The sequence below is a fragment of the Dunckerocampus dactyliophorus genome, chromosome 14 (genome assembly GCF_027744805.1).
Source record: "Dunckerocampus dactyliophorus isolate RoL2022-P2 chromosome 14, RoL_Ddac_1.1, whole genome shotgun sequence".
NCBI classification, from domain to species: domain Eukaryota; kingdom Metazoa; phylum Chordata; class Actinopteri; order Syngnathiformes; family Syngnathidae; genus Dunckerocampus; species Dunckerocampus dactyliophorus.
The window spans coordinates 26716985-26744449 of NC_072832.1; the positions used below are offsets into that span (position 1 = coordinate 26716985).

General features: G+C 38.0%; 1 protein-coding gene across 1 annotated transcript in view; it reads right to left on the reverse strand.

Moving 5' to 3' along the window:
- Positions 1 to 3447: 3447 nt before the first annotated feature.
- The window catches only part of zcchc24 (zinc finger, CCHC domain containing 24), a 69561-nt gene continuing 45543 nt past the window's right edge, over positions 3448 to 27465 (reverse strand). Inside the window, exons 3-4 of the mRNA XM_054799647.1 lie at positions 16709 to 16873; positions 3448 to 11509 (exon numbers count right to left, since the gene is read on the reverse strand). Coding sequence (XP_054655622.1) covers positions 11396 to 11509; positions 16709 to 16873 — 279 coding nt within the window. The 3' untranslated portion in view covers positions 3448 to 11395. The remainder of the gene's footprint in view (positions 11510 to 16708; positions 16874 to 27465) is intronic.

Genomic DNA, 27465 nt, shown 5'->3' on the forward strand with positions numbered 1-27465 from the left:
TCCGGCTGCGAGGACATTGGCTTGTGTGTACCCCCGCTGCTCCTCAAAGCTTCCTGGAAACGATCCGGCGTGGGCTTTTTTTAGACGCCACCACGTCCTGTCCGTCCGTACAGGAAGTGACATCACTTGCGCCTCACAACAGCCGTACAGACCCGAGGCTTGGCTTCAAGGAATGCAGAAAACGTATTCCAGCGTGCACGAGTGCCGCCTCAGGGACAAGCTGATACTTTATGAAAGTAAACAAGGGCAAATAGAAAACATCTGCTGACCTTCCAGCGGCGTTTGTTTGAATTCTCACGTTACAGCGTTGCTGTGGAGACGTCCCCTCTTAGACGTTGTTCCAACGTGAGATGTTGTAACAAACTTGATACAATTTCAGCCCCCCACCCACCGCTCCGGGGGTTTCAGATGGGTGGAATGCGTGGAAACTGGCCTTGCATCTGTGGCCGCATGCACTACAATGACATCTTAACAGCGCGAGGAGAAAGGCTTTTTTTGCAGCTATAAATGTCTCCTTTAATCACACGAGTCAGCTCGTGCTGACATCAAGGCGAGTATGTGTTTATCTTTGAACACTTCCCTCCCATAACCCACTAAATGTCTCCTTATGCTTTTACAAAAGCTCGTCCTTCAGGGCTGTCGTCCGGTTTTGACATTTTTATTTGTATCTTGCTCTAATGTTGGTAACAATACTTGGGATGTCGACAGGGGCCAAAAATGGCACCCCCGTCTCCACTTTTAAGGTAAAGTAACAAAGTAAAGTAAATTCTGATGTTAAAGTAACATTTTTTCCTCACACATTCACCGTAAAAGGGCAAAAAACCTGGTGGGCGTGAGTCCGCCAGGCCTCAGGGGGGCAGTCATGAGCCTTGTCAACTGATTTCCAGTCAATATTTCATGGAATCTTCCTTGACAGAGGTCGTGCAATTCAGAATGTGATCAAAATCGCGAGCAGGAACCCACGTCCACAGGTCCCCACCGATTGACACTTGAGCAGTGCTAGCCGTCAACGTGTTGCTCGCGCGCTGCTCTTAAGGCATCAGGGAGTGATGTTTACCAACATGCTTTCAAACAGCCACGCCAGCTGGCAGCCGTTACACCAGGGGTGGCCAAACTTCTTTAACCGTGGATCGCGTACTGAAAAATGAAAGGATGCATGCATGGGCCACTGTCATATTTGATGTGTATTGCAGCTTTGTCATATCGGTGACAAAGACGTTTATTGCTACCAACTCTGCTCTTTGCTCTTTTTTTCCTCATTTTTGCTGGGGGTTTGTTTCCAAATATTTCAACTTTTGTAAATTTTCTTATTGGAATATTATGGCTTTATTCCTGTAATATATTGAATTTATTCACATAACATCTAATTATTACATATAATAATATCTAACTGTCCCCAATCTAATTTTCCAAAAAATCCAACTTGATTTTGTTTTATTTCTTTGTCAAATACTGCCACTTTTTAATTTTTTTTTTTATTATTTCAACTTTGTGTAAGTTTAATCTCATAAACTTGCCCTTTTTGTGTTAGAATGTGACTTTTTTTCTCTTAATATTTTGACTTTGTTTTTGTGCATGGTTTTTTTTTTTCCATTTCTGCTGTTTTTACATTTTCCAACTATTTCAACATTCATCTTGTAAATTTTCTTTTCGTAATTATGACTTTATTACCATAATATTTTGTCTTTATTCTCCTAACATTCTAAAAAAAAAAAAAGACAACTTGATTGTTTCTCAGAATTTTACAACTTCAAAAAAACAAAAACATTTTTCTTTAATGTTTCAACTCCCTGCGACTAAAAGGACATTAGTTTTTCTCATAATATTACAAGGTTATTCTAATAAAATTGCAACTTTTTTGTTAGAATGTGACTCTTTATCTCTTCATATTTTTACTTTATTCTCATAAAATTACAACTTTTTCCATTTCTACTGCTGTTTTTTGGGTGTTTTTTTTTTTTTTTACATTTTCAAACTATTTCAACTAGTTTACATTTTTTCTTGTAAATAGGACTTTATTTGCATAATATTTTGCCTTTATTCTCATAACATTACACCTGTGACATTTTTTCTCATTCCAAGTTTATTCTCATTTTTCATTCTCATTTTTGTTAGATTGCAAATATTTTTCTCTTAATATTTTGACTTATTCTCGTAAAATTACAACTGTTTTTTCCCCATTTCTTGTTTTTTTTTTTATTTTTACGTTTTCCAACTATTTCAACTTTAATCTTGTAAATGTTCGTAATTATGACTTTATTCTCCCATACCTAAAACATCACGTTTATTTCTCATAATGCTACAACTTTTAAAAAATGGCATTGTTTTTTTTCTCATCATACAAGTTTATTCTCATAAAATTTAAATTTTTTTGTTACAATGACATTTTTTTTCTTAATATTTTGACTTTATTCTCAGTTTTTTCCATTTCTGCTGTTTTTTTTTTTTTTACTTTTTCTAATTATTTTAACTTGTAAATTTTCTTCTCGTAATTAAGACTTTATTCCCATAATATTTTGACTTTATTCTCACAACATTATAACTAAAAAAATGACAACTTTGTTTTGTTTGTTTCTCATATGATGATTAAAATCATTTTTCTGCAATATTTCAACTCCATGCTACTAAAATGACTCATGTTTACAAATCTTTCTCATAAAATTGCAACTTTTTTGTTACAATGCAACTTTTTTTCTCTTAATATTTTGACTTTATTCTCATCAAGTTAAAACGTTTTTCCCGTTTCCTATTTCAACTTGTACATTTTCTTCTCATAATTATGACTTTATTGTCATAACACTCTAAGTTAAAAAAAATTACAACTTTTTGTTGGTTTCTCATATTACGACAATACAAAATAATGTTTTTTCCGTTAATATTTCAATCTTACACTACTAAATTGGTGTTATATTTCCTCACAACGTTAGTCTTGTAAATTTCAACTTTACGTTCTGCAAACCTTGCGGGACTTCAGCAAGCATCTAAGGATTCATCTGGCACCAATTGTGCATTTTCTTTGGCTTTTTTGTGAGACTTTTTCCAAAAGAAAGAACGTGAGAAGACCGTAAGAAGCCTACACCCCAAAAGTGAAGTAAGTTGAATCAGTCAGACCTTTAGTTTTTGTTATCAAACTTACAGCACAGTGCTTTCTTGTTTTTGTGTTACAATGGCAGCGAAGTCCAGACAAAGCCAACCACCAACGCTAGCCTCCTAGCATTTGTCTCATCACTTGTCATCAACTTTGAGGTTTTACTTGAGATAACTTCTTTATGTTGAAAAATGACATGTGTGGTAACTTTTTAGTCGTCCACCATCTTGGGTTTTTAACTCCAAGCAACAGTTAGGGGCATTAAAAACCACAGCGCCCCCTGACGGACGACGTCGTGCTACACAATGTGTTTGGTTTTTATGGAGACCGACAACCACAAACCACATCAAGAGGGGAAATGATCGTTCAGTACGACTTTTATTCATCAAATTCGACAGCACTAACATGTTTTCCTAACTAACAAAATAAGGCACATTTTGGAATGCCATTTCATGGACATGAAAAACAGACGCGCAGAGCCATGAGTGTCCTCCTTTTCCCAGAAAACCTCCCATGTGTTGTTTTTTTCTATACATATAAAAATGTGTTGCTTAACACATTTGATTTGTTAGCACACTACATACATTCAGCAAATATTATTCAAAAAGGCTTAGCTGTAAATGTTCATGATTTGAAAATGGCCTGGTCCACACGGGACGCTTCCGGGTTGTTGGTTTTTTTTAGCGGGATGAAAAAAAAATGGTGTCCCGACACAAGAACGCATGCGTATAAGGTCTGTCGTCTTCCGCTTGACGGCGAAGTGGAATTACTCCTCCGAGTCGCTTTGGAGTATAAAACAAAAGAATATCAGGAGGATGTCGACTGGGGGGTTACGGCAGTCAGAGATGTTGGCTTTAGCAGTACACGACCGGTCATTTCTGGTCACGTGACGTAAGGCAACGTCATCGTGCTAACGAAAGTGTTTTACTAGTCTTCCTTGGCAGATTCTAAAAACGCAGTTTCAGATCACCCGAAGCGCCCTTCCCGTGTGGACAGGACAGTATTTAAATAATATTACTGTGTGACATTGCACAAAATAGTAAGAATACTTCATTGGAAGCCAAACACATGCACATGCAAACTGTCAGCTAGTTCTTTGTCACGTCATAGCTAAAAGATTACATCCCATAATAGATCATGTCGCGGCTCGGCGCGAGCTGCGTCTCACAGTTTAAACGTGCGCATACAGTGGCGAGGAGACATTCTGCATGTTTACACAATATCATCTTCATATTCAACATGATTACATGTCCTGGAGTTAGTAACACTGCGGGTTATATCACAAAGTACAAACAATACAATGGCTTACAACTGACAAATTATGTACCAGCTTTTTTTCCTTCATGATATTCTACATCAATATTTTCTTTGTAGTTGTTGCATATTCTATACAAAAAATAATAATTGTAAAAAAAAAATACATAAATACTCCTGCAAGGATAATCCTTCAGATTATTGTAAAACAAAGTTATAAGAAACTCCCAACTAGGTTTATTTCTCAGGAATAAGCCCTTCTTCACACACAAGCTTTATAATATTGCATAACGCAGCTAATATCTTTTTTGAAATGATGGCTATCAAATATATACACAAACAGTCATTCTTTTGTAAATGTACTTGTCTTTTTTGCAAAATACACAGCTAGTAGAAAAGTCAAGTATATGTAATTCAAGACCCCAAAAAAGGTACACGAACGGCCTTCAGTTGCTACAAACGTGCCGTTGACACGGTCGCCAGGCGGCTTTGTGTGTTCTGCAAGGATGTCAATGAGGCCCAAAATTGGTTAGGTTAAAAACAGCAAAGGCATCGCTGGCACACAACACGAACATGACGAAAAAGAAACAATCGAGTGGGTTGTTCCCAATCATCCCATCAAGTTGCATTGTGGGGAAATGCAGGCGTCACCATTGCTGCCTGTGCTTAAGACCGGGGGTGTCCAAAAATAATGCGGGGGGGGGGGCACTTTGATACATTTTGTGCATTCAAAATGCAAAAAACAATCCAATATAAGTCAGTGTGACCTATCCAAATGTGTTATTTTGTTTTATTTTTAGACTATGCCGAGGGCCAAAAAAAAAACGCAGTGGGCTAAAAATGGCCCCTGGGCCGCACTTTGGTCACCCCCGGTTTAGAGTATTGAAACCTTTTTTCTTCTCAATGCGCCGTTTGGCAACTTTTTTTCACCATATATATACATTATGCACATCATTTTTCATAAACAAATGTAGCATGGCTGGTGGGATACATGGTGGGCGTCTACAACCAGCTTGAATGTGATAAGAACTATAATAATAATATTAGCTCCCCCAGTTGTACAGTAATCCCTCGTTTATCGCAGTAATTGGTTCCTGACCCGACTGTGAACAGTGAAAAGTAGGATTCCTTATTTATAGATGGATTATTTTTGAAGTTAGACCATAAAAATCATTAGAGCCCTCTAGACACAAAATAACAACCCTATAGTCACCTTTGCACTTCTATTACCCGATATAGTCGACATGATAAGAGAAAATTAGACACAATATAGACTCACACGTTAGCATTGGGAGAGTTCCTCCTTTTTTTTTTTTTTTGCTTCCTGTTAATTTTTTTTTGCTTCCTGTTAGTACAGTACTTCCTGCCGTGGCTATTATATCATCGATCACATCACTGACACCTAGTGGCCAGTGTAGAAGACTACATATCACAACGTCTTTGAGTGCGTCTTCTAAATGCCTTCAATTTGTATTTTACTTCATTTAGCTATTTTTGTGCTTAATTATAGCAAAAACAAGGTCAAATTGACTTAAATATGGATCTTTTTGACTGTATTCAAGCATAAAACAGCGATGATTTATCATTGTAGTTTAGAAAAACCATGATCGAGTGAAGCCATGACATTGGAAGCGCTAAGAGGCGAGGGATTACTGTAGTAGTGTTTTGCCTGGACGTTCATTAGCATTGGCTTTTAATGCGGTCATTAAATTGCATTTGCTAACTGCAGGGGGAGCCCTAGAGCACAAAACACAGCTACTTTAAGGATGGACCTTAACGTCAGGCTATAAATGATACTTTTTTTTTGTACGTCACACACAAACAAACTAAAACATTTGCCACAGTTGAGAGGGACCATTATCAAACTCCCCTCCTTTTTCCTTCATCTGTGAGCGCATCCAAAGGCACATAGAATATATTACAATAGAAAAATAGTTGACTGGCATGTGAAAATAGTTCCTATGACAACGATCCTAAGGCAGGTAGAAATTGCATATATATACTGTGTGTTTGTATATTGTCTATTTGGTTGACACGATGATGCACGTAGAGTAGACGATATGAAACAAAACAAAAAACAACCACATCACGTTCCATAAATCCTCAGAGTATTAAGGCCACGCCTAAAAGAAAATAATACTACCGGTACTTAATGACTGAAGTCATAGAATTACGCAAAAAAAGGCAAAAACTGACCAGAATAAAGACTAGGAAAAATATATACAGTATCTTATGGGAGTTTGACGATTAGAGTGGTGTACAGTAGAGCCCCACTTTTCGTGGGGATTACACTCCAGGACCACCAGCGAATGGCAAGAAAACACGAGTAATTACGTCTGCTTTTCCACACAAACCCTCCTGCTAGCTTGATGTAGACGTTCCCCTCTGATTTCCCGTCAACATTTGCAGTAAAAGTGGCTGTAGTAATTATTAGATTTGATTCAACTCCAGAACCCTCCCCTTCTCTCTTCAATCGCCGTTGTTCCCTCGTGACACAATCCATGTTTAAGCCCTAAATATGCCTCACACACTTATTACAACACGTTTCAAGTAGAAAATATAGACACTCACCATAAGTGGACAAGCTGCAATTTATGAGTTTCACTTTAGTGCCTCACAGAAACCGTGGTGTGTTCAAGGACCGCCCAACAAAGTGTGAAAAACGCAACATTATCATTGAAACATAAGACATAAATTGAACTGTATTATCACATATTTATAAACTATTACCGGCTTAGGGTGAATGAGATGTGTTTTCAGCGGAAGAAACCGTCTATTTTTGGAGGGAAAAAATGAATACATTTTTTTTTAACCCAAATTCTGCGCAGCTGTAGATGTTGATTGGCGACTGTGCAGGGATGCACCGTATTATTAGGATAAAAGTCACAGTTACGGGAAAAACAAAGGTCAAATGAAAAACGTAGTAGTATTACGAGAGTCAAATTGGAAGGACAGGAGGAAAAACGCCACAAAAAGGCTGAATTTCACAAAAAAGTCAAAATATTTATGTAAGAGAGAAAAGAATATTAAAGAGTAATTTAGTTGTTGACTCTGCTTACTAAATAAAAAACAACAACAAAAAACTTTATTCTCTTAATTCCCCTTTTTGTAAAATTATAACTTCATACTTTTTATATTTTTATGACTTTATTCTTGCAATTATGATGGTGTATTAGGGCCACATTGAAAACAAATCTGAGATTTCGAGAATAAAGTCATAAATTTACGAGAACCAACTGGTAAGTTTATGTTCCAGGCATTGCCTGAGACAGCTATGAAAAGGGGGGGCTGATGTGACCGTTGGCCTCTGGCATCTGTTAAAGGCCAATGTCATTGGTCAAGATGTGTGGCGGCGTCTCTGTGGCCGCACTGAGCAGGAGCAGGGGCAGGGGCGGGGTTAAACACACGCTGTGGTGCTCTTAGAGCTGATTCGCTCGTGAGAAATTTGCATGAAAAGATTTGACCTGCTGTATTTTGATGGGTCGCTGTTCTTGTATTTTCTTTCCAACATAACATTATAATATATTTGTGTAGCTGCTCATCGAGGTTTAAATCAATCTATTTCAATAATAAACATTAGATATCATTTACATTAGTCATTCACTTTACACAATACACATAATGTGGGAATAAAATAAATTGAAGACCACAAAAAAAATCAGAGGAGCCACTTGGGAGACGAAAGTGAGTAGTGAGCCAGGCCAAAAGAATCGACTCTCTAAAAAGACCCGAAATTTCCATCACTAATGACACGTAACATTACCACTTTAATCGGGTAAATTTCCGACTTTCTGGAAAATCTACGACCTTATTCTCGCAAATTTCCGACTTCTCGTAATATTACAACTTGTTTTACTCGTAAATGTATGAGTTTATTCTCGTAAATTTCTGAATTTATTTTCGTAATATTACAATTTTTTTCCTCATAAATGTCCGACTTTATCCTTGCAATATTACAGCTATTTTTCACGTAAATTTATGACTTTATTCTTGTAAATTTACGACTTTATTCTCATAATATTACAAGTTTTTTTCTCGTAAATGTCCGACTTTATTCTTGTAAATTTCCAACTTTATTCTCGTAATATTATGATTTTTTTCTCGTAAATTTCTGGTTTTATTCTCGTAAATTTCTGAATTTATTGTCATAATATTACAACTTTTTTCCTCATAAATGTTCGACTTTATTCTCGTAAAATTACAGCTATTTTTCTTGTAAATATTTGACTTTATTCTCGTAAATTTCCGACTTCGTAATATTATGACTTTTTTTCTCGTAAATGTACGACTTTATTCTCGTAATATTACGACTTTCTGTCATAAATTCATGACTTTATTGTCATGAATTTATGACTTTATTCTTGTAAATTTCCAACTTTATTCTCGTAATATTACGACTTTTTGTCTCGTAAATGTACAACTTTATTCTCGTGAATTTACGACTTTATTCTCGTAATACTACAACTTTTTTCCTCATAAATGTCCGACTTTATTCTTGTAAATTTCCAACTTTATTCTCGTAATATTATGATTTTTTTCTCGTAAATTTCTGGTTTTATTCTCGTAAATTTCTGAATTTATTGTCATAATATTACAACTTTTTTCCTCATAAATGTTCGACTTTATTCTCGTAAAATTACGGCTATTTTTCTCATAAATGTTTGACTTTATTCTCGTAAATTTCCGACTTTATTCTCGTAATATTATGACTTTTTTTCTCGTAAATGTACGACTTTATTCTCGTAAATGTCCAACTTTATTCTTGTAAATTTCCAACTTTATTCTCGTAATATTACGACTTTTTGTCTCGTAAATGTACAACTTTATTCTCGTGAATTTACGACTTTATTCTCGTAATACTACAACTTTTTTCCTCATAAATGTCCGACTTTATTCTTGTAAATTTCCAACTTTATTCTCGTAATATTATGATTTTTTTCTCGTAAATTTCTGGTTTTATTCTCGTAAATTTCTGAATTTATTGTCATAATATTACAACTTTTTTCCTCATAAATGTTCGACTTTATTCTCGTAAAATTACAGCTATTTTTCTTGTAAATATTTGACTTTATTCTCGTAAATTTCCGACTTCGTAATATTATGACTTTTTTTCTCGTAAATGTACGACTTTATTCTCGTAATATTACGACTTTCTGTCATAAATTCATGACTTTATTCTCATGAATTTATGACTTTATTCTTGTAAATTTCCAACTTTATTCTCGTAATATTACGACTTTTTGTCTCGTAAATGTACAACTTTATTCTCGTGAATTTACAACTTTATTCTCGTAATACTACAACTTTTTTCCTCATAAATGTCCGACTTTATTCTTGTAAATTTCCAACTTTATTCTCGTAATATTACGATTTTTTTTTCAAAAATTTATGACTTTATTCTCGTAAATTTCCGACTTTATTCTCATAATATTACAACTTTTTTCCTCATAAATGTTCGACTTTATTCTCGTAAAATTACGGCTATTTTTCTCATAAATGTTTGACTTTATTCTCGTAAATTTCCGACTTTATTCTCGTAATATTATGACTTTTTTTCTCGTAAATGTACGACTTTATTCTCGTAAATGTCCAACTTTATTCTTGTAGATTTCCGACTTTATTCTCGTAATATTATGACTTTTTGTCATAAATTCATGACTTTATTCTTGTAAATTTCCGACTTTATTCTTGTAATATTACAACTTTTTTCTTCATAAATGTCTGACTTTATTCTTGTAAATTTCCGACTTTATTCTCATAAATTTATGACTTTATTCTCGTAATATTACAACTTTTTTCTTCATAAATGTTCAACTTTATTCTCGTATAATTACGGCTATTTTTCTCGTAAATGTATGACTTTATTCTCGTAAATTTCCGACTTTATTGTCGTAATATTACGACTTTTTTTCTCGTAAATGTACGACTTTATTCTCGTAAATGTCCGACTTTATTCTTGTAAATTACCAACTTTATTCTCGTAATATTACAATTTTTTTGTCATAAATTTGTTTTATTCTCGTAAATTTATGACTTTATTCTCGAAAGCTTACTTTTTTTCCAATGTGGACCTAACACTGCGTCGTATGCAATATTTTCCCCCAGAAGATTTATCTTCTAAAAAAAAGATTTAATTTTCCAAATATTACGACTTTATTCCTGCGTCATTATGACTTTATTGTCAATTTTCGTTTGTATTTTTACAACTTTTGCCTCATAATTGGACTCTTTTTAGTTTTTTTCCTATGAAGTATGTCCCTAATATTCCTTCATGATCAGTATGCCTCCATCACTGTACATAACTCTTCTTTTCCTAACGTGACCATTCTTTAAATTGCTGCATTTCAGCCAACCTTCTTCGCCTTCTGCACGTTTAAAAACACAACCCGCTGCTGCACCGACACAGTGAAACCTTCAGTATTTTCCTTTAACTATTGGAGCATGAGCTACACCTTCCTGAACCTCTCTCAAACGTCACATATATTCATCTTTGCATAATAGTAACCCCACGAGTGATACATTTTTTACATAAAAAAACTGCACGGACGGGGATTGCTGAAACAAAATACTTGAAGAGGAACTAGCGACTGAGCCTACAGTAGTTTCTAAAGACACGTGGAAGCAACAAGGCGGCATACAAACATACAAAAAATATACATATCTATTTCTTTATGTCATACTCACATTGCACACGAGACAAGAAAAATAAATAGGCCAAATGTAAGCTTGGGGACGAGCGGCACGTTATCCCTCAGTTCATTCACAGTTAATAAGAATAAAGATGTGCTGTTGACCCTAAATGCGGCGATGGCGTGTGTGGCGACCACACACTTCACTTGGCAGGGAAAAGGAAGGCGGAACTTTGTAAACACTGAAGGTGACAAACCCCAAAGTGAGGTAACGTATGACTGGAACATGAGCCGAATGAGAGGATGCACGGGTGGGCTTTCCTGCACAAACGTCCTCCTCCGCTTCTTTCGCTGCCGGACGTCGGGAGGATTCCCCATGACGGAGCTCGGATGACTCGTTAAGCTCTCTCTCGGACGTCAGCGTTTATTGCACACGGCGGCAGTAGTAACCCAGAACTTTACATTTCTCACACAGGTGTTGGGGGTGCTCTTTACTCTGGTCGGATACGTCCAGGCCGTCCGGTTTCTCCAGCGGGCGCTGAGGATGCAAAACCACAAGTGAGTCATGTCCACCGCACACACACATCATGACTCTAGGGAAGGTTCTTGGGCCTAAAAGCCTTGGTTTGCTGCCTAATGCTGCTCTAAATCTGATGTGCACCACGTGAACAATGTGCTCGTGACAAAAATGCTTCCAGCATTTATTTATTATTAGAATTATTCATTGAAAATTCTGGCGGAGGCACCCAAAAGACCAGAATTTCCCCGCTTTTCCCTCATTTTCTGGAAACTTTCCTTTATTTTCAAATGCAGATGTTGTGAGGTATGATCTGTGCTTTGGTTTCCTGACACGCCAACGGCATACTGGTGCCTCAACACTTCAACATGGGGTTTGTCAAAGCATCGCTGAGGGTACGTGCATGCATGTTAAGCGTTTAGTGTAGAAATGCCAATATTAACTCAATATAACGCCAATTCATTTGACACATAAACTATGAAATGAAATAAACTATGAAATACGTGTTTATATTGTTTATATTATAATTCATTATTGTTTTTTTTCATTATAATTAAGTAATTCACTCATTTAATCCTAGCCATTTTTTAAAATTCTATCCCTTCAGTACCATTTTAGATGATTTTGACTGATCTTTCAAGGCGCACAGAATATTGCTCTGTAAACATGGAGCCTACCAAAAGAAAGCTTAGACTCCCTTCTTTCATCACAAACAAAAAGTTGTTTCTACCTTTTTGCGTTCTTTAGCAATCAGCAGTAGAACATAGGTAAGTTTCAGGAAAATATCAGTTCCCAAAAAGAGAATGGAGAACACCAGCTTTTTGTGGAAAGACACATTTCAAGCACTTTGTGACAGCTCAAATATCTAAACAACTATACCAGCATAACAACACAAAAAAGGTTGTTTTACATCAAAATAACAATTTATTTACAAATATAACATGAACTATTTACAGTTTTCACACTTGGAACCAAACTGTGTGTGCACGCGCCTGTGTGCGTGTGCATGCGTTACAATTTCCCTACGTATCTTCTGCACGCTACACTCCTCCGCGCTCTTCCACATCCTCTTTGCTGTCGAGTGCGCTTTTACATGCAAAAGATCGATGCAAATCTCGAAACAAATGCACTTCTGCCCCCTAGTGGATGTTTTAGAGCATTACAATTGCTCTCTAGACATCTCCTTCAGTGGGGAGTTGCATCAGCACCTCTTTTAGCCTCTCCCGCAAAAAAAACCTGAAAAGACGTATAAATGCGTCTTTGGGAGCGAGCATTTCGGTTTAAAAAATGTATAAATACTTTTTGGTATTGAATGAGTTAATATACATAAATTATATATACATACATACACAAATTATATATCCCTCGTTTATAGCGCTTAATTGGTTCCAGATCCGATTGTGATAAATGAATTTCTGCGATATACCATTCAATGTTAATAAATGGAATATTTTCATACTTTCAGCATAAAAAAACACGGCTTTTAACATTATTACACGGACTAACACGCCTATAGTCGCCTTTACACTCCTGTTATTCAGTCTCTACATCACAGTGCGCCACTCCTGTGCTGCTGGGACTCGATACGGCCGCAAGCTAGCGAGCTAACAAGTTAGCTCTGAATTTATTTATTCTAAGCTTAAGAAGCCAAAAACGTACAACTTCCACTCGCAATGGGAGGAGAACTTTTTTTCACTCTGTCATGTGGGACATGCCATGGCTGACTTCATGACTTCATGCAGTGTTAAGGTAATGTCATGTAAGCTAATGTCTCCATGTTTTGTGTCATGACTGCCACCTAGTGACCACAGTACTACACTACACTTGTATTTCAGTACGTTTTGACTAATAATTGGCCATAGTCTACCACCAAACAGCCATCAAGAAATTAAATAATTAATTTCTGAAATATACAGCAAGAGAGCAATATTGCAAGGGATGACTGGAATCATTATTTAATTATGTATTATAAATAATTAATAGCCAATTAAGTAGTGATGAATAAATGATTAATTAATCATGTATACATTTGTATTATTATTAATATGATTTTATGCATTGTTTTATACATTTAATAATCAACCAATTAATTCATTAATTTGTTTTATTAGAATAAATTATTTAAAAATGCACATTATTTGTGATAAATGTATGCATTAAAAAGGAAAATAAATACATGTTAAAATGTTAAAAACTCGTCGGGTACTACACAATAACCTCTGACAGTCTAAAGAAAGTTTTACAACACAAAATTGAAGCACCAGACAACATTTCCTCAAATAATGACCTCCACGCTCTTAAATGCCAGGCCCCTATTAATTGCCCGGTGTGTCGTGGCTGCTAGCACCTAGGCCATAGAAATATTGTGTTTATCATCACCAAGTGTCACTTATCTACACGGAACAAAAAGATGGGAAAAGTTGCTCCAGTTATTTAGGGAGATGAAATTGCTAAAATGTAATTATACGTGACCTTTCCGATGTTTGCTCGTGTTCTTTCCAGTCTTAGCGTTTAATTTCGCCAGTGAGTTCACCCAACCAAGAGAGGCCGGGCGTGGTATTTACATTCGAGGACGAGCGTGGTAATCCTAGTCGGCAGTAATCCTAATTTAATTCATTTTACGGAATTGGAGGAATGTGGAAAAGTCTAAATATTCAAAGACCAGGGAGTAAATAAACCGTCTCTCTCAGGAGACCAAGTCTGCGCTCCGATGCCATGCGAGAAAGAATTGTGTTTGCTGTTGGTGGTGGTGGGGGTGGTGGGGGTATTTTTGGGGGTTAAATGTGACCCTTTCATCATTCAGAGGGGAAGTCCAGCAGCTCCAAAGCACAATTACACAACACCACCTTACGTAACAACATATTTATTGGAGGACTTGATGGAATCCAGGAAATGCAATTAGTTCACACCGTCAAAAAATTCATTTCCATTGTGATTTTTTTTTTTAAATGACATTTTAAATGAGACCATATGGCGATGGGACAATCACGCCCACTGAAACCATGCAGAGGAACTTTTAACCCGTGAAGTTTCACAGCAGAAACATGAACCTCTGAGCTTATCTACCTCCGCCATCTTGGGGTCAGATGTCATTAAAAATGTCAAAGCTGTGCCTTTGGACATCTAAGCAAGATTAAATGTTTTCCATTTTGATATTACAGCCCCAGTTTTACTATTTTCATACAATATTGCCTCTACCTGTATATTGTATCCTTCCGTGAAACGTAGTGGCCAAATAAAGCATCCAAAACGTTGCTGACTCACTAACCGTGCGACTGCTAAATAACCCGCCACGGGGCCAAAGTACGTTGATAAAGAAGGTAGGAAACACTTGAATTCTGACTCGCCAAGATGTTGGGAAAGTTCAGATCAATAATAAGTTTGTCATTTCTAGTTATTTGGCATTGCTTTCTGCATGTACAACTAGAATCTCCACTAAATGTATTTTTTGTTCAAATTGTTGAGTGTCTGGAACGTATTAAGAGGATTTACATTATTTACTATGGCAGGGGTGTCCAAAGTGAGACCCGGGGGGCCTTTGCAGCCCGTGGCAATTTTTTTTTTTGTTTTTTTTGGCCTGCAGCACACTCTAAAATTATAATTTAACAATTTAAAAAAAAAACAGCAAAAATGTAAAATTGAGCAGTAATAATACAAGTAATTTTACCAGAATAAAGTCAGAATAATAAGAGAAAAAAGTTGTAATGAGAAAAATTCCATGAGAATAACGAGAATATTACGAGGAAAAAATAACATAATTGCAGTAGCATCAACTTCAGAAAAGAAATAATAATAAGTGATATTATGAGAAATAAACAAAACAAAATTTTATAAATTTTTTTGGAAAAATTTGGTTGGAGAAAAAGTTATAATACTATGGGAATAAAGCCATAATATTACGAGAAGAAAACTTCCAAGAAGAAAGTTGAAATTGATGTAAATAAAAAAACCAGCTGTAAGTCAAAATATTAAGAGAAACCATTTGTATTCTAATGAGAGGAAAAGTCACAATTTAATGAGAATAAACTGGGAATATTATGAGGAAAAATAATGTCATTTTAGTTTTTAAAAATGTTTTTTTTAAACCCTACTGTGACAAACAAAACAAAATATAGTAATTTTTGGAGAATTAGCTTGAAAAGTTATAAAATGGGAATAAAGTCTTCATGTGACAAGGAGAAAATTTAGAAAATTGAAAGAGTTGGAAAATTGTTTAAAAACAACACGAAATGGGGAAAAAAAGAGCAAAAGTTGAACTGCTTAGCATATCTACATCTTTTCATGTTTCACATGTGGCCCTTTTGGACCTTTTTGAAAAAGTTTGGACACCCCTGTCCTGTAGGAAAAAAGTTTTGGTTTTCGAAACCAAGAGAAAAGAATGTAGATTTCTGGAGTATTTTCTTAAAATAAACGTACTATATTGTCCCACTGGGATCCCATATCACATTTGACCGTGACTTCAGATATTTAATATACTTTACACATTTTTAAAAATCTTATCTGAAATAAAATAGTCCATTCTCTTTTTGGAATAAATATAGAAAAAGTCAAATATAATCTTCTATCTTAATCAGGCTGCACTCACGGTAGTCCCTCTCAGCCGGGTTAGCGCCGTTAGCTCTTCCATCTTGTTGGGGAGAGATCTCACGTTCCCCACGGTAAACATGGTTTATACCGTCTTTTCCGCTGTCGGCGCTTTCCTCCCGCTGTCTTCCTTCTCCCTATCTCCGTGGGGATCTCCGGTCGCTCGGCGTAGCGACCGAGTGTAAACAATGGAGCCGTGAATGAATGTACAGTATCTCTCGCAACAAGCAAGAGGCCAGCTACAAATGACGAACATCCACAGCTGCACACTTGCTTAAGGGGTCGATGTGGCACAAAAAACAATAAGAAAGTACGACTAAAGCACTGTTGAACACTAATAGTATAACTGCTGTTTTACCATGCACGTGACAATAAAACTCTCTTAAATCTTGAATCCTGAATCTTAAAAACGCAGCGGAAAATACGGAGCTGCTGTAACAAGCTGCCACTCGGGCGGCACCATCTTGAAACATGCGACCTCCACGTCAAGAGTTACAGCAAATCCAGTCTATATCGATATGAACTACAGTATATGCTTGTTTTTCATATCGTGCTTCATTTTACAAATATCAATATATCGCCCAGCCCTCGGTTGACATGTAAAAATAACCTTATTACTCATATTAAAAGTCGTACCTGCTTGTGTGGATAGACGTTGATGTGGCACTTGATACACTCTTGTCCCATGTTGGCCCACGAGTTGCCGCTCATCCACTTCCTCTTACACTTGGGACACTTGTACTCGCCAAAGCATCTCTTCTTGCCCTGGTAGGGGGTCAGGCCTTCCCCTTTTGGACGAGCCTGTAGAGAAGCAAAGACGGGTCAATGCAATTCTGGTTTTATTCAGCTGGAGATGATGGGCTTTGACTAAAGGGCGCGTCTATGCTTTCAGTGCTGATATAACAAATCGGATCCATCGAATACACACGCATACTCATGCAGAGATGACGCACCCTTCCATCGCAGCTGTTTGATGAAATCATTCCTACGATTCTCGGGAGGGAGGGGACAGGGTAGAAAAAGCTATGGCTGAAGGGGAATATAGCTGCTTGCTTATTTACTTACTTTGTGTACAAATCCATGTTGGCGACATTATTTATGCCACTATTTGTATGACTGATGTCAACAGTAGGCTAAATCTGTCCTCACAGTGACAAACGTTGGGTCATTTAGAGAACTCTTAACAGACCAAGAGGCTGCCCATCAGGGAGTAACCTTCCAATTATGCTGATTTCTAATAATAGTGTTACAAAAATGTAAAAAAACAAGACAAAATTTGTAGAGCACTGCCTTTGTGTTCCTTTACCCGGCTATATTGTGGCAATCGTTTCTGCAATCAGCAGTGTGCGTTCTGACAAGAATGAGGCTGCGAGTTGTCTGTAATAAAAGACTTTTATTGTCAACGTAAAATGTTGACATAAAAAGACATCATACTGTAGGGTAGAGGTGTCCAAACCTTTTCCAGTGAAAACCACATAATAAAAAATGAAAGGACCCATCTTGCTTTGATATTTTGGAAATCAACACATGTTGATATGCTAAGTTATACATTCACTCATTTTCTATGCCGCTTAATCCTCATTAGGGTCCTGCGGTATGCTGGAGCCTATCCCAGCTGACTTTGGGGGAGAGGTGGGGTACACCCTGTGCCAATGGCAGGGCACATATAAACAAACAACCTTTCACACTCACATTCATACCTTTGGACAATTAACCTGCATATTTTTGGAGTACCACTAGAAAACCTACGCACGAGGAGAACATACAAATTCCTCACAAGCCGAGAATCAAACCTAAATCTTCTGTGTGGCCAACATGCTAACCACTAGGCCACCGTGCGGCCCAGATAAGAAGTTATACAGTCGTCCGCAAAAGTTTGGGCACCCCTGATAATTTCCATCATTCATTCATTTATAAATCAACGGGTGTTTGTTACGACAATTCCACAACACAACTGCCCCATTTCGTTTCTGCTGTTGGGAGAATAGTTCCAATGCGGCTCAAAGAGAAAATAATTTCCTACCAAAAAGCCAAAAACATTTTAGGGCGACATATTTCGTTGGTTGGCTAGAAGGCTAGTGCCTATTTATAAATAAACAAACAGGATTCTCAGTGCCCGCACGGTGGTCTAGTGGTTAGCACGTTGGCCAACACAGGAACAGCCTGGAGATCGGGAAGACCTGGGTTCGATTCTCCCTTGGGCATTTCTGTGTGGAGTTTGCATGTTCTCCCCGTGTGCGCGTGGGTTTTCTCCGGGTACTCCGGTTTCCTCCCACATTCCAAAAACATGCAGGTGAGGTTAATTGGCGACTCTAAATTGTCCATAGGTATGAATAGGTATGAATGTGAGTTGTTGTCTATATGGTTGTTTGTCTTTATGTGCCCTGCCATTGGCTGGCCACCAGTCCAGGGTGTACTCCGCCTGTCGCCCGAAGTCAGCTGGCTCCAGCATACCCCCACGACCCTAAAGAGGAAGAAGCGGTATAGAAGATGGATGGATTCTCTTACGTAAATTAAGTAAAACTTAAATTTGGTCCGTAAACACGAGACTTGCTGGAGAAGCTGATCCAGCGCATGTGGCGGCACGAGGATACAGTGAGTGCCTCGTACTGGGCGGAAGAAGGTGTGCCTGCACCGTGAGGAAGAATAACATCACTTATTCATAGGGGTGTCACAAGACAGTTCACAAGACGAGACGATACACAAGATTGGGTCTACGAGAACGAGACGAGATTTCAACATTACTTTTAAAGAAAAGTTCAATGAAACAATATATACATGTACTGTATATGCTATATTGCAATCTACTCATTTCATCTGCATTGCACTCTAATGCGCTGTGTGTGTATGCTAGCAGCCCCGCCTCCACCCACCGCAACAAAGAGACTGTATGACTGATAGGGATGCACGATATCTTTTTTTCAAACCCGTAACTTTCTGCTTCTCACGGCCGATATGATACCAATGAATGCTAACTTTTTTTATACTCACTTTTAAAAAATTTAGATTGAAGTGTAGTTTGTGCACACCTGGAGGTTTATTAGGACTGGAACAAATTAGGATTTGACCAAGTGTACCTGTTGATTTGTCCTAATGAAATATCATGACATTACTTCTACCACATCGCTACTGTCAGGAGAACCAGAGTATAGGGTTTTTAGTGTGCTCGATGGGCTTTTTTTCCCCTCATCGTGGAGAATTTGTTACAACGTTCTTCCTCTCAAAGTGAATGCTTGTTTACAATTGAGCTCAGGGGAAGTCACAGGCAGGAGAAAAAGGGAGCACTTGATTTGCTCACCTGCACAGTACTGGTAATCTTTTTTTTTTTTTTTGAAATTATCTGAGCTATTTTTAATGTTTTATTTCAGTGTGACGTGATAATTCCCTGATACATCGTGCACCCCTAATGAGTGATGAAAGGGCTCACCCCATTCATGCCCTTGTTCTATGGAACAAACGCGCCAAGGTGTTGAAAGTAATGCACAGAGTAAACCCACTTCATGCCTGTTTGGAGGCGAGAGATGAGAAAAACACACACGCATGCACATGGAAATATATTAATATAAAAAAATAAAATATATATATATATATATATATATATATATATATATATATATATATATATATATAATCAAAATGTATAATTATCCAGTTAATTTTTATTTATTGTGTGATTAATTAATTTATTTACTATCGTCCCAGGCCGCTTGCCCACGAGACAGAAATCTTGTCACGTTTTAATCTCGCGAGATTTGTAACATCCCTACTTATTAGTTGACGTTTTCCACTTCATGATGTCTTGTTTCCCAAGTGACAGTGCGCCAAAGAAAAGCAAAGCCATCACCATGGAAGCTCCAAGACACTCTAGTGGCTAGAAGAGAAAATCAATTCCATTAGCTCCTTTTTTATCTGGACTTGCACTAAAGATGTGCTTAACTGTGCCAGTTGTTATGCACATCAATAATTGTTGTTATGCACAACAACAATAAAGCCATCAAACCTCATGAAGTAATAATTACACCAGTTCAGTTCGCTTCCAGGTTCCCTTCTGGACTTGACGTTGACATTGAGCACATATTTTAGACGGCATATAGGAAGTATAGGATGATGTGTTTGGAGGGGGGCTATGCATTCCCAGGCTTTCCTTCATGTGTGTGAGTAATAGCAACTGTAATCAGCAGCATCTGGCGCTGTCTTAACAGACGTCAACGCTTTGCATCAGCACCGGCGACGCGGCCCTTTAAGTACCAGCGTCTGTGCTTCACCCCGGCCCCCAAACTGGATGACCTCAGCCATCACTCATTTCCCCCCCTCCACCATCACCATCTAGCTGTCAAACCCTCGCATCTTAACATTCACAGTCTGGAAAATGTGACTTTGCATTAAACGAGAGCGATGACATTTTGTTTGGCTGCCATTGCAGCCTGTCATTCTTCAAACATACTAAAATACGTATGTTGGCGTTGCGGTACATCGAGTAACTTTAGGCAATTACTCAAATGTACTCATCAACTACACTGTTTTTTCAAAAATACATAAAATCAACACATCATGCTGTTTTGTGGTTGGATATGGCCTATTTTTTTTCCAAAAATATGCATACTGAAGTAAATGTTACATATTTTTGGCCTAAATTAAGCATTTTCAAACATGGCTAAATGAAGTAAAATAAAAATAAATATAAGGCATTCTTAAGACACATTCAAAGATGTTGTTATATGTAGTATTCTACACTGGTTACCAGGTGTCAGTAATGTTCGAGTCAGGCAGTCCTGTGCATTTCTTCTATGTCGTGTTTTCGCTTATTATGTCTACTATATTGGGTAATAGGAGTGTGAAAGTGCCTATATGGGTGTTATTTCAGGTCTAAAGGGCTCTAATAATGTTAAAAACGGTATTTTGAAGGTCATGAACAGGTTTTCTAAAATAGTCCATTTATAAATAAGCAATCCTACTTTGCGGAAATGGACTTTTCATGGTTGGGTCTGGGGCCAGTTAACCGCCATAAAGGAGGGATTACTGTATAATGCAAAAAAAAAAAAAAAAAATTAAAAGTGTGGTTCTTCCCTGTGACTTCCCATGTGTGTACTTAGCAAATCCCCACACATTTGCACATCAGCATTCACAGCCCCACAAATTCACTCATTTTTTATCAAAAGTATTATTTATTTTTCAAAACTAGACATTTCTATCAATTTCTTGTGGGCTTTCGCGATTCGCTGGTGTTCCTAGAATATACATTAGAGGTGTAACGATTCGTTTTAATAACGATTCAATTTGTACCACGATTTGTTTTCAAGGACGATATTGGTTCATTTAGCACAATACGATCCAAAACGATTCAGTAATTTAAATCCATTCAGTAACTTTTTAGCCAAAAATTCAACCAGTGTGACTGTGAAATAAATACCTGGATACTGGACAGTGCAGGCAACGTTTCCTAGATTCCCGTTGTTTTTTGTAAGGGAATCAGGTATAAATTCACATTTTATTTGAATAAAGTGCAACCAACACTTATGGTTGAATTAACAAAGAATGAATTAACATGTTGAATTAAATCAAGTCTGTGATTAATTATATCTGATCTACATGACTTGAACTTTAATTTGATACCTCATTCACTTCTCTACCCCAAGTATCAAAGAAGTTAGAGCAAACGTCATAGCGGGAAATAGTGCATTTGGTTCTCATTGCTTTAACATTCAAGACAAAACTGTGATCGATCCACGGACCTTGGCAAGTAGTTTGAAAGGTTGAAAGGCTTAAAGATGGACGGAACTTTCGAAACAGTATAAATCCAGTATAAAGAGTGGCGATGACATCACAGGCAGACTGAATTGAGTGTAGCGTCTGAGGTGTAGGGCGTCTACAGTTAGAATGATATACACTCCTGATCAAAATCTTAAGATCAGTTGAAAAATTGCTAGAATTAGCATTTTGCACATTTGGATCTTAATGAGGTTTTAAGTAGAGCTACAATATGCAAAAACAAGAAGGGGGTGTGAGACAAAAAACATTAGGTTGTTTATCACCTGATCAAAAGTTTAAGTTTCAGACCACAGGCTATAAAAGCCAAAATCTGCTCAAAATGTTGATTTTCTGTCAGGCATTCCCACTGTCATGCCCTCCTGATGGTAAAGCTAAGAAGCTTTCTCTTTTTCAACGCGGTGGGATGGTGGAGCTGCATAAGCAAGGCCTCTCGCAGCGTGCCATGGCTGCTGAGGTTGGGAGCAGTAAGACAGTCATTCTACATTTTTTGAAAGATCATGAGCATTATGGAACTGTCTCACTCCCCCTTCTTGTTTTTGCATATTGTAGCTCTACCTAAAACCTCATTAAGATCCAAATGAGCAAAATGCAAATTCTAGCAATTTTTCAACTGGTCTTAAGATTTTGATCAGGAGTGTATGTCGTCTGGAATGGCAACTTGCTGAACACAGATCGATGTAGTTGGATCATAGAAATATAAATCCATACATTGATATAGCGGATGAATCGTTACACCCCTAATATACTGTAAAGGTAAAGCGTGCATCTACTATACGTACATAAATGAATCATAAAAGACACCATCCATTCATCCATTTTCTATGCCGCTTATTCTCATTAGGGTCGCAGGTTTGCTGGAGCCTATCCCAGCTGACTTTGGACGAGAGGCAGGGTCCACCCTGGACTGGTCGCCAGCCAATTGCAGGGCACATACTGACATGATAACAGATACAATAGATAATAATTCATAACAATAAACTAGCTGACAGGATTTAACTCTATTTTATTAGACGACCCAATAAAAATGTCAGAAAAAGTAATACAAATATTTGTGGAGCTTAATCAGGATCTAAATTCCTAAAAATTTAAATAAAATGACACTGAATTAAAAATTAAATGTAAAAAGATCAGATTTTAAAAATCTAATACAAATTATATCTTGTTATTATTTAATTGAATTGCATTATTTTCACGCAATTTTATGACCATGTGTTGTATATATTTCATATAGTGCAGTCTTTATTTGCAAATCAATCTCATTGGTGGAACAAAATACAATTTAGTTTGAATGGCCATTCGACTAAATATCCTTGATTGATTAGTCGGAAAATTGAAGTGATATCTTTTAAAAATATATATTTTAATGTGATGGGAGAATCTTTGAATGTTCTGAACTCCTGATTTCATGACATTGAAGCCCCCCCCCCCGTATCATGTTGTGGTATCACTGCAGCATGTTTCTTCTCATGGAGGTCTGATGTTTTTACCAGGCTTGGTCGCTATTACATGTTTCACTGACCACACAAACATGAAAACATCTGGACTCTTGTGTCCCAACCTGCCTCAAAGGACTCTTTTTGAACTTTTTTTCTCCCACACACACACAACTCAATTTTCATTGTACTTTGGTGCTGTGGGTGACAAATCAACCCCCCCTTCAAGCTTCGAATATGGCCAAATGTTTTAGTTAGGCTCCATTTCCAGGAAAATAAGCTGGCTCTGAAGTAACATTTACAAAACAGTCACCACTCACACACACACACACACACACACACACACACACACACACACACACACACAAGCAATGGTGAATTTAATGGAATTGCGTCATGGCACTGTGCGAAACTCTGGAGATGAGCCTGCACTGCAGGCTGTGTTTGCTTTTCACTGTGCAACTAAAGCCCGTCAGGACAATCTGAGAGCTAAGTGGGACCATCAGAGCGTTTTAGCCTGAAACAATGCATCAGTTAGTGGAGATGCTTTGTCGTATCAATGTTTGGTCAGTATCACTGTGTGTGTGTGTTGAGGTCAGTGTCCAAAGAGACGCCACAAGTCAACCACATCACACACGGAGGCTTAGTCGACCGTTAAATGAGGCAGGGACCACAAACACACATTCACTGATGCAATCTCTACGCAAAACATGGCCACACACAAGCACAAGCAAACATACTGCCACAAGAGTCTCCTCCTGTTACACTGTAAAACACACACACTCCGCATCTACACATGTTCTCTTGAGACACACCCCACGGTTTTTACTGCATTCAATCGTACAGAGACAGTTTACAGAAGAAAATATGTCCGATTTGTGTCCTGGTCTTCGAATTGGACACGCAAATTCAAATACCACAGGACCCCACGGTCACCCGAGCCAGCTCAGAGGAGATGGAGGAGGAAATCCAAATCCAAAGCAGATGGCCTCCGTGGGGGTAGAACAGGAGAAATGGTCGTAAAAAAAACAGTGCTCTGCTTTCAATTAAGTCATATATTTCAGCAAGGGGCAGAGGCTAACCGCTATAGCTGTGACCGCAACTACAGTGCATTAGCCTCATTATCATGCGTAGGAATGCGATGAGTGATCTCCTCGTAAAAAAAATAAAAACAGCATCGTTAGGAATTTGATGCATTTACGATGATGCAGGTAAAGCAGATCATTTGATCCCATCTAGACGACAGACACCCATTGGTGAGGTCTTCAAATGGCAGGCAGTACAGTGTAATCCATATCAAATCATACAGTCCAGGCTTCTGATATCCTTTTCCCCAAGAAGTCAGTGCTTCAAAAAAAAATCAACCCCTGGACCAGGCCTTCAGGGTTTTTAAGGTTAGGATGGCTGATCCCACATTCCAAGAAAAGAGTAATGACCAGTGGATAGACACCAGACTCGACACTCCCTCGCCTTTACCTTCAAACCTGAAACCTTAATCCTGTTGTCCCCAGCAACAGGATCGCCTGTTTGTCTCCATTTAATATTAGATGTCCCGTCCAAGTCTAACCCAAAAGCAAACATTCCCACAGCCCAGATCTACAGAGCTACTCCCGCTAAGGTCAACGCCAATAAGGAATGTCTTAGTTTCTCGATATATTAGAGACGACATCTTACCTACAGTTGATTTAGGCCCAGGGAATTGGAGGGTGCATGGAGGATAAATACAGGAAGAAACTGCTGACTAAGTTGTTAATAAAATGTCAGACCAGCTCGGTGTGAGAAAACGTTGCTGAGACTGTAGAGAAGATGTGGTAGAAATAGTACCACCTTTTAGATTTGGAGTGTCGTTGTTGTAGTTGTAGTGGTGCACAACAGTTGATTGGAGGTAACTGGACACTTCTTGTTGAAGACGTTTCACCTTTTGTCCAAAGGGCTTCTTCAGCTTAGAAGTGAAGAGATGATGAACCCTTCTGGGCGAAGGGTGAAACGTCTTCAACAAACAAGACTTCAGTTGAAATGTCGAGAAAGATTCCAGTTGCTTTGATTCAACCCTTGCGGATCACCAGGGTTGAATCGAGGCAATCGAGACTCTTGTTTGTTGAAGATGTTTCACCTCTCGCCACTGAAGAATCCTTTTTGGGTGTAACGTGAAATTCCTTCAACAAATAGGAGTCCAGGTGCTTCTATTCAACCCTTGCAGATTACCTTGACCTGGGTGACAGATAATCCATACAGACGTAGTTGGCGTACAGTTCATGTGTCCAGGTCTCTAATAATAATAATAATAAACCAGGGTTTTTTCTCTGCTCTAACTATGAAAATATTCAGTTTATTAATATTGAATCCTACTTTGTGGAATTTCACTTATTGTGGTCGGGTCTGGAACCAATTAACCACGATAAACAAGGGACGACTAATGATTTTGGATGGGAGATAAAGCTACCGTGGTGCCCACTATGGGTTGTGTTCAAAATGCGTTGGAAGACATGCTAGCGTACAAGGACACAAATGGTCAATGACTTATAGATTCAAGATTCAAGAGTTTTATTGTCATATGCGTAGTAACAGGCAGGTATGCTATGCAATGAAATTCTTATTCTGTTCATTCTCCCAAGAAAAGAAAGAATATATAGGCCCTGCAAAGGCATTTGCTTGAAGTCGGCCATGTTTTTCACTCAACCTTTCATAAGGTTTACTGACTTGTCAGTCCCCTAAAGGTGTCTAATTTCACCGCAACTTGGTTAAACAAAGCTAAAGGCTCATGGTTACAGTTACAGTTACAGTTACAGGTTACAGTGGGTTGTTGTGTAGAGTGCATTAAGCTGTGTGAGCAATTTAGGGCCTGTCCACACACGAACGTATGCAGTTCAAAATGGCATTAAGTATTTTATCGTTTGAGTCTTTAATCCACATGGAAACGACGTTTTGGGTGCCCTGAAACAGTATTTTTTTCAAAACACCTTCCAGATTGGAAAAATCCTGCAACAGTGGCCTGTCGTTGCTGTGCAGACAAGCAAACCACTGCTTTCTCAAAACTATGACATCGCTGCCTCTTCGCCATCCCATCGCCGTCACGTGACCAGAAGTGAGCGTTGCAGACAAGCCAACATAATGTCAGAATATTTCGACTGGCATTACTCACCCAGGTCGAAATTCTCCTGATGTTTTTTGGTCTTATATTCTAAAATGACCCGCAGAAGTAATTTCATTTCGTCCTAATTTGAGACAAGCCGGCCAAGCGGAAGACTGACTGAACCTTTCTGTTTCAGTCTGTGTCTGTTCACAGCACCACCGGTTGGTGTACCTTACATATTACATCGTTTTCACCCAGTCATCCGTTCCCGTCTGGATGTGACTATTTACTAATCCGAAACAGTGTGGACGAGATTTTTTTTTTCAACCCACCAAAAAAAAAAATCCCAGGAATGTTCCCATGTGGACAGAGCCTTAAAGTCAGTCCGACTTATGTCCTTGAAACAGCGCGGCCATGTCGTGTATTTGTCAGAAAACAGGCCAGGCAGAACAGTAGGGGTGCATGTTCTGACAAAACTTCACCCTTTTGTGTGCGGCGGTTCAGGAGTAGAAGAGTTACCTGACACAAACAATCGTGTGAGTGTATACAGTATGATGGGGAATTGGGGACCAAGAACTGAGCCCTGGGGGACACCATGGGAGACAGGGAAAACCCTGTGAATGTTTTTGCTGCTTATGTTTCATCACCTTTCTGACTTCTTAAATGACATCAGTCATTTTTATTCCTGCTATTAGTGCAATACAAAGATGGCTGACGTTCCAATTAGATATCACCAAATACTGCAGTACTTTTAGAAACACACTCTACTGTTGATCCCCTTTTCTCTGGAAAGCGTACTTCAGTTCTCTATTAGCATGCATGCAATATTTGGGTGCCACGGGTGGCAATTAGAGAACAGCTGTGTATGATGCAACACAAAGTCACAATGCACTCTTTGTGGAATAATCCTTGTGCTATTTGTGTGCTATTTGCCGTTTGTTTTAATATAACAATGTGCCAACGATGTGATCCAAAGTCTTGGCACAGAACAGTATGGATCCTAATTCTCCATCTCTGTAAGACATTCTGGCCAATTCTATGCTCATTGTGCACAAAACAAAGTCTGTAAAGATTTGGTGTAAAGGAATTTGACTCTATGGATGAATAGCCAACAATTC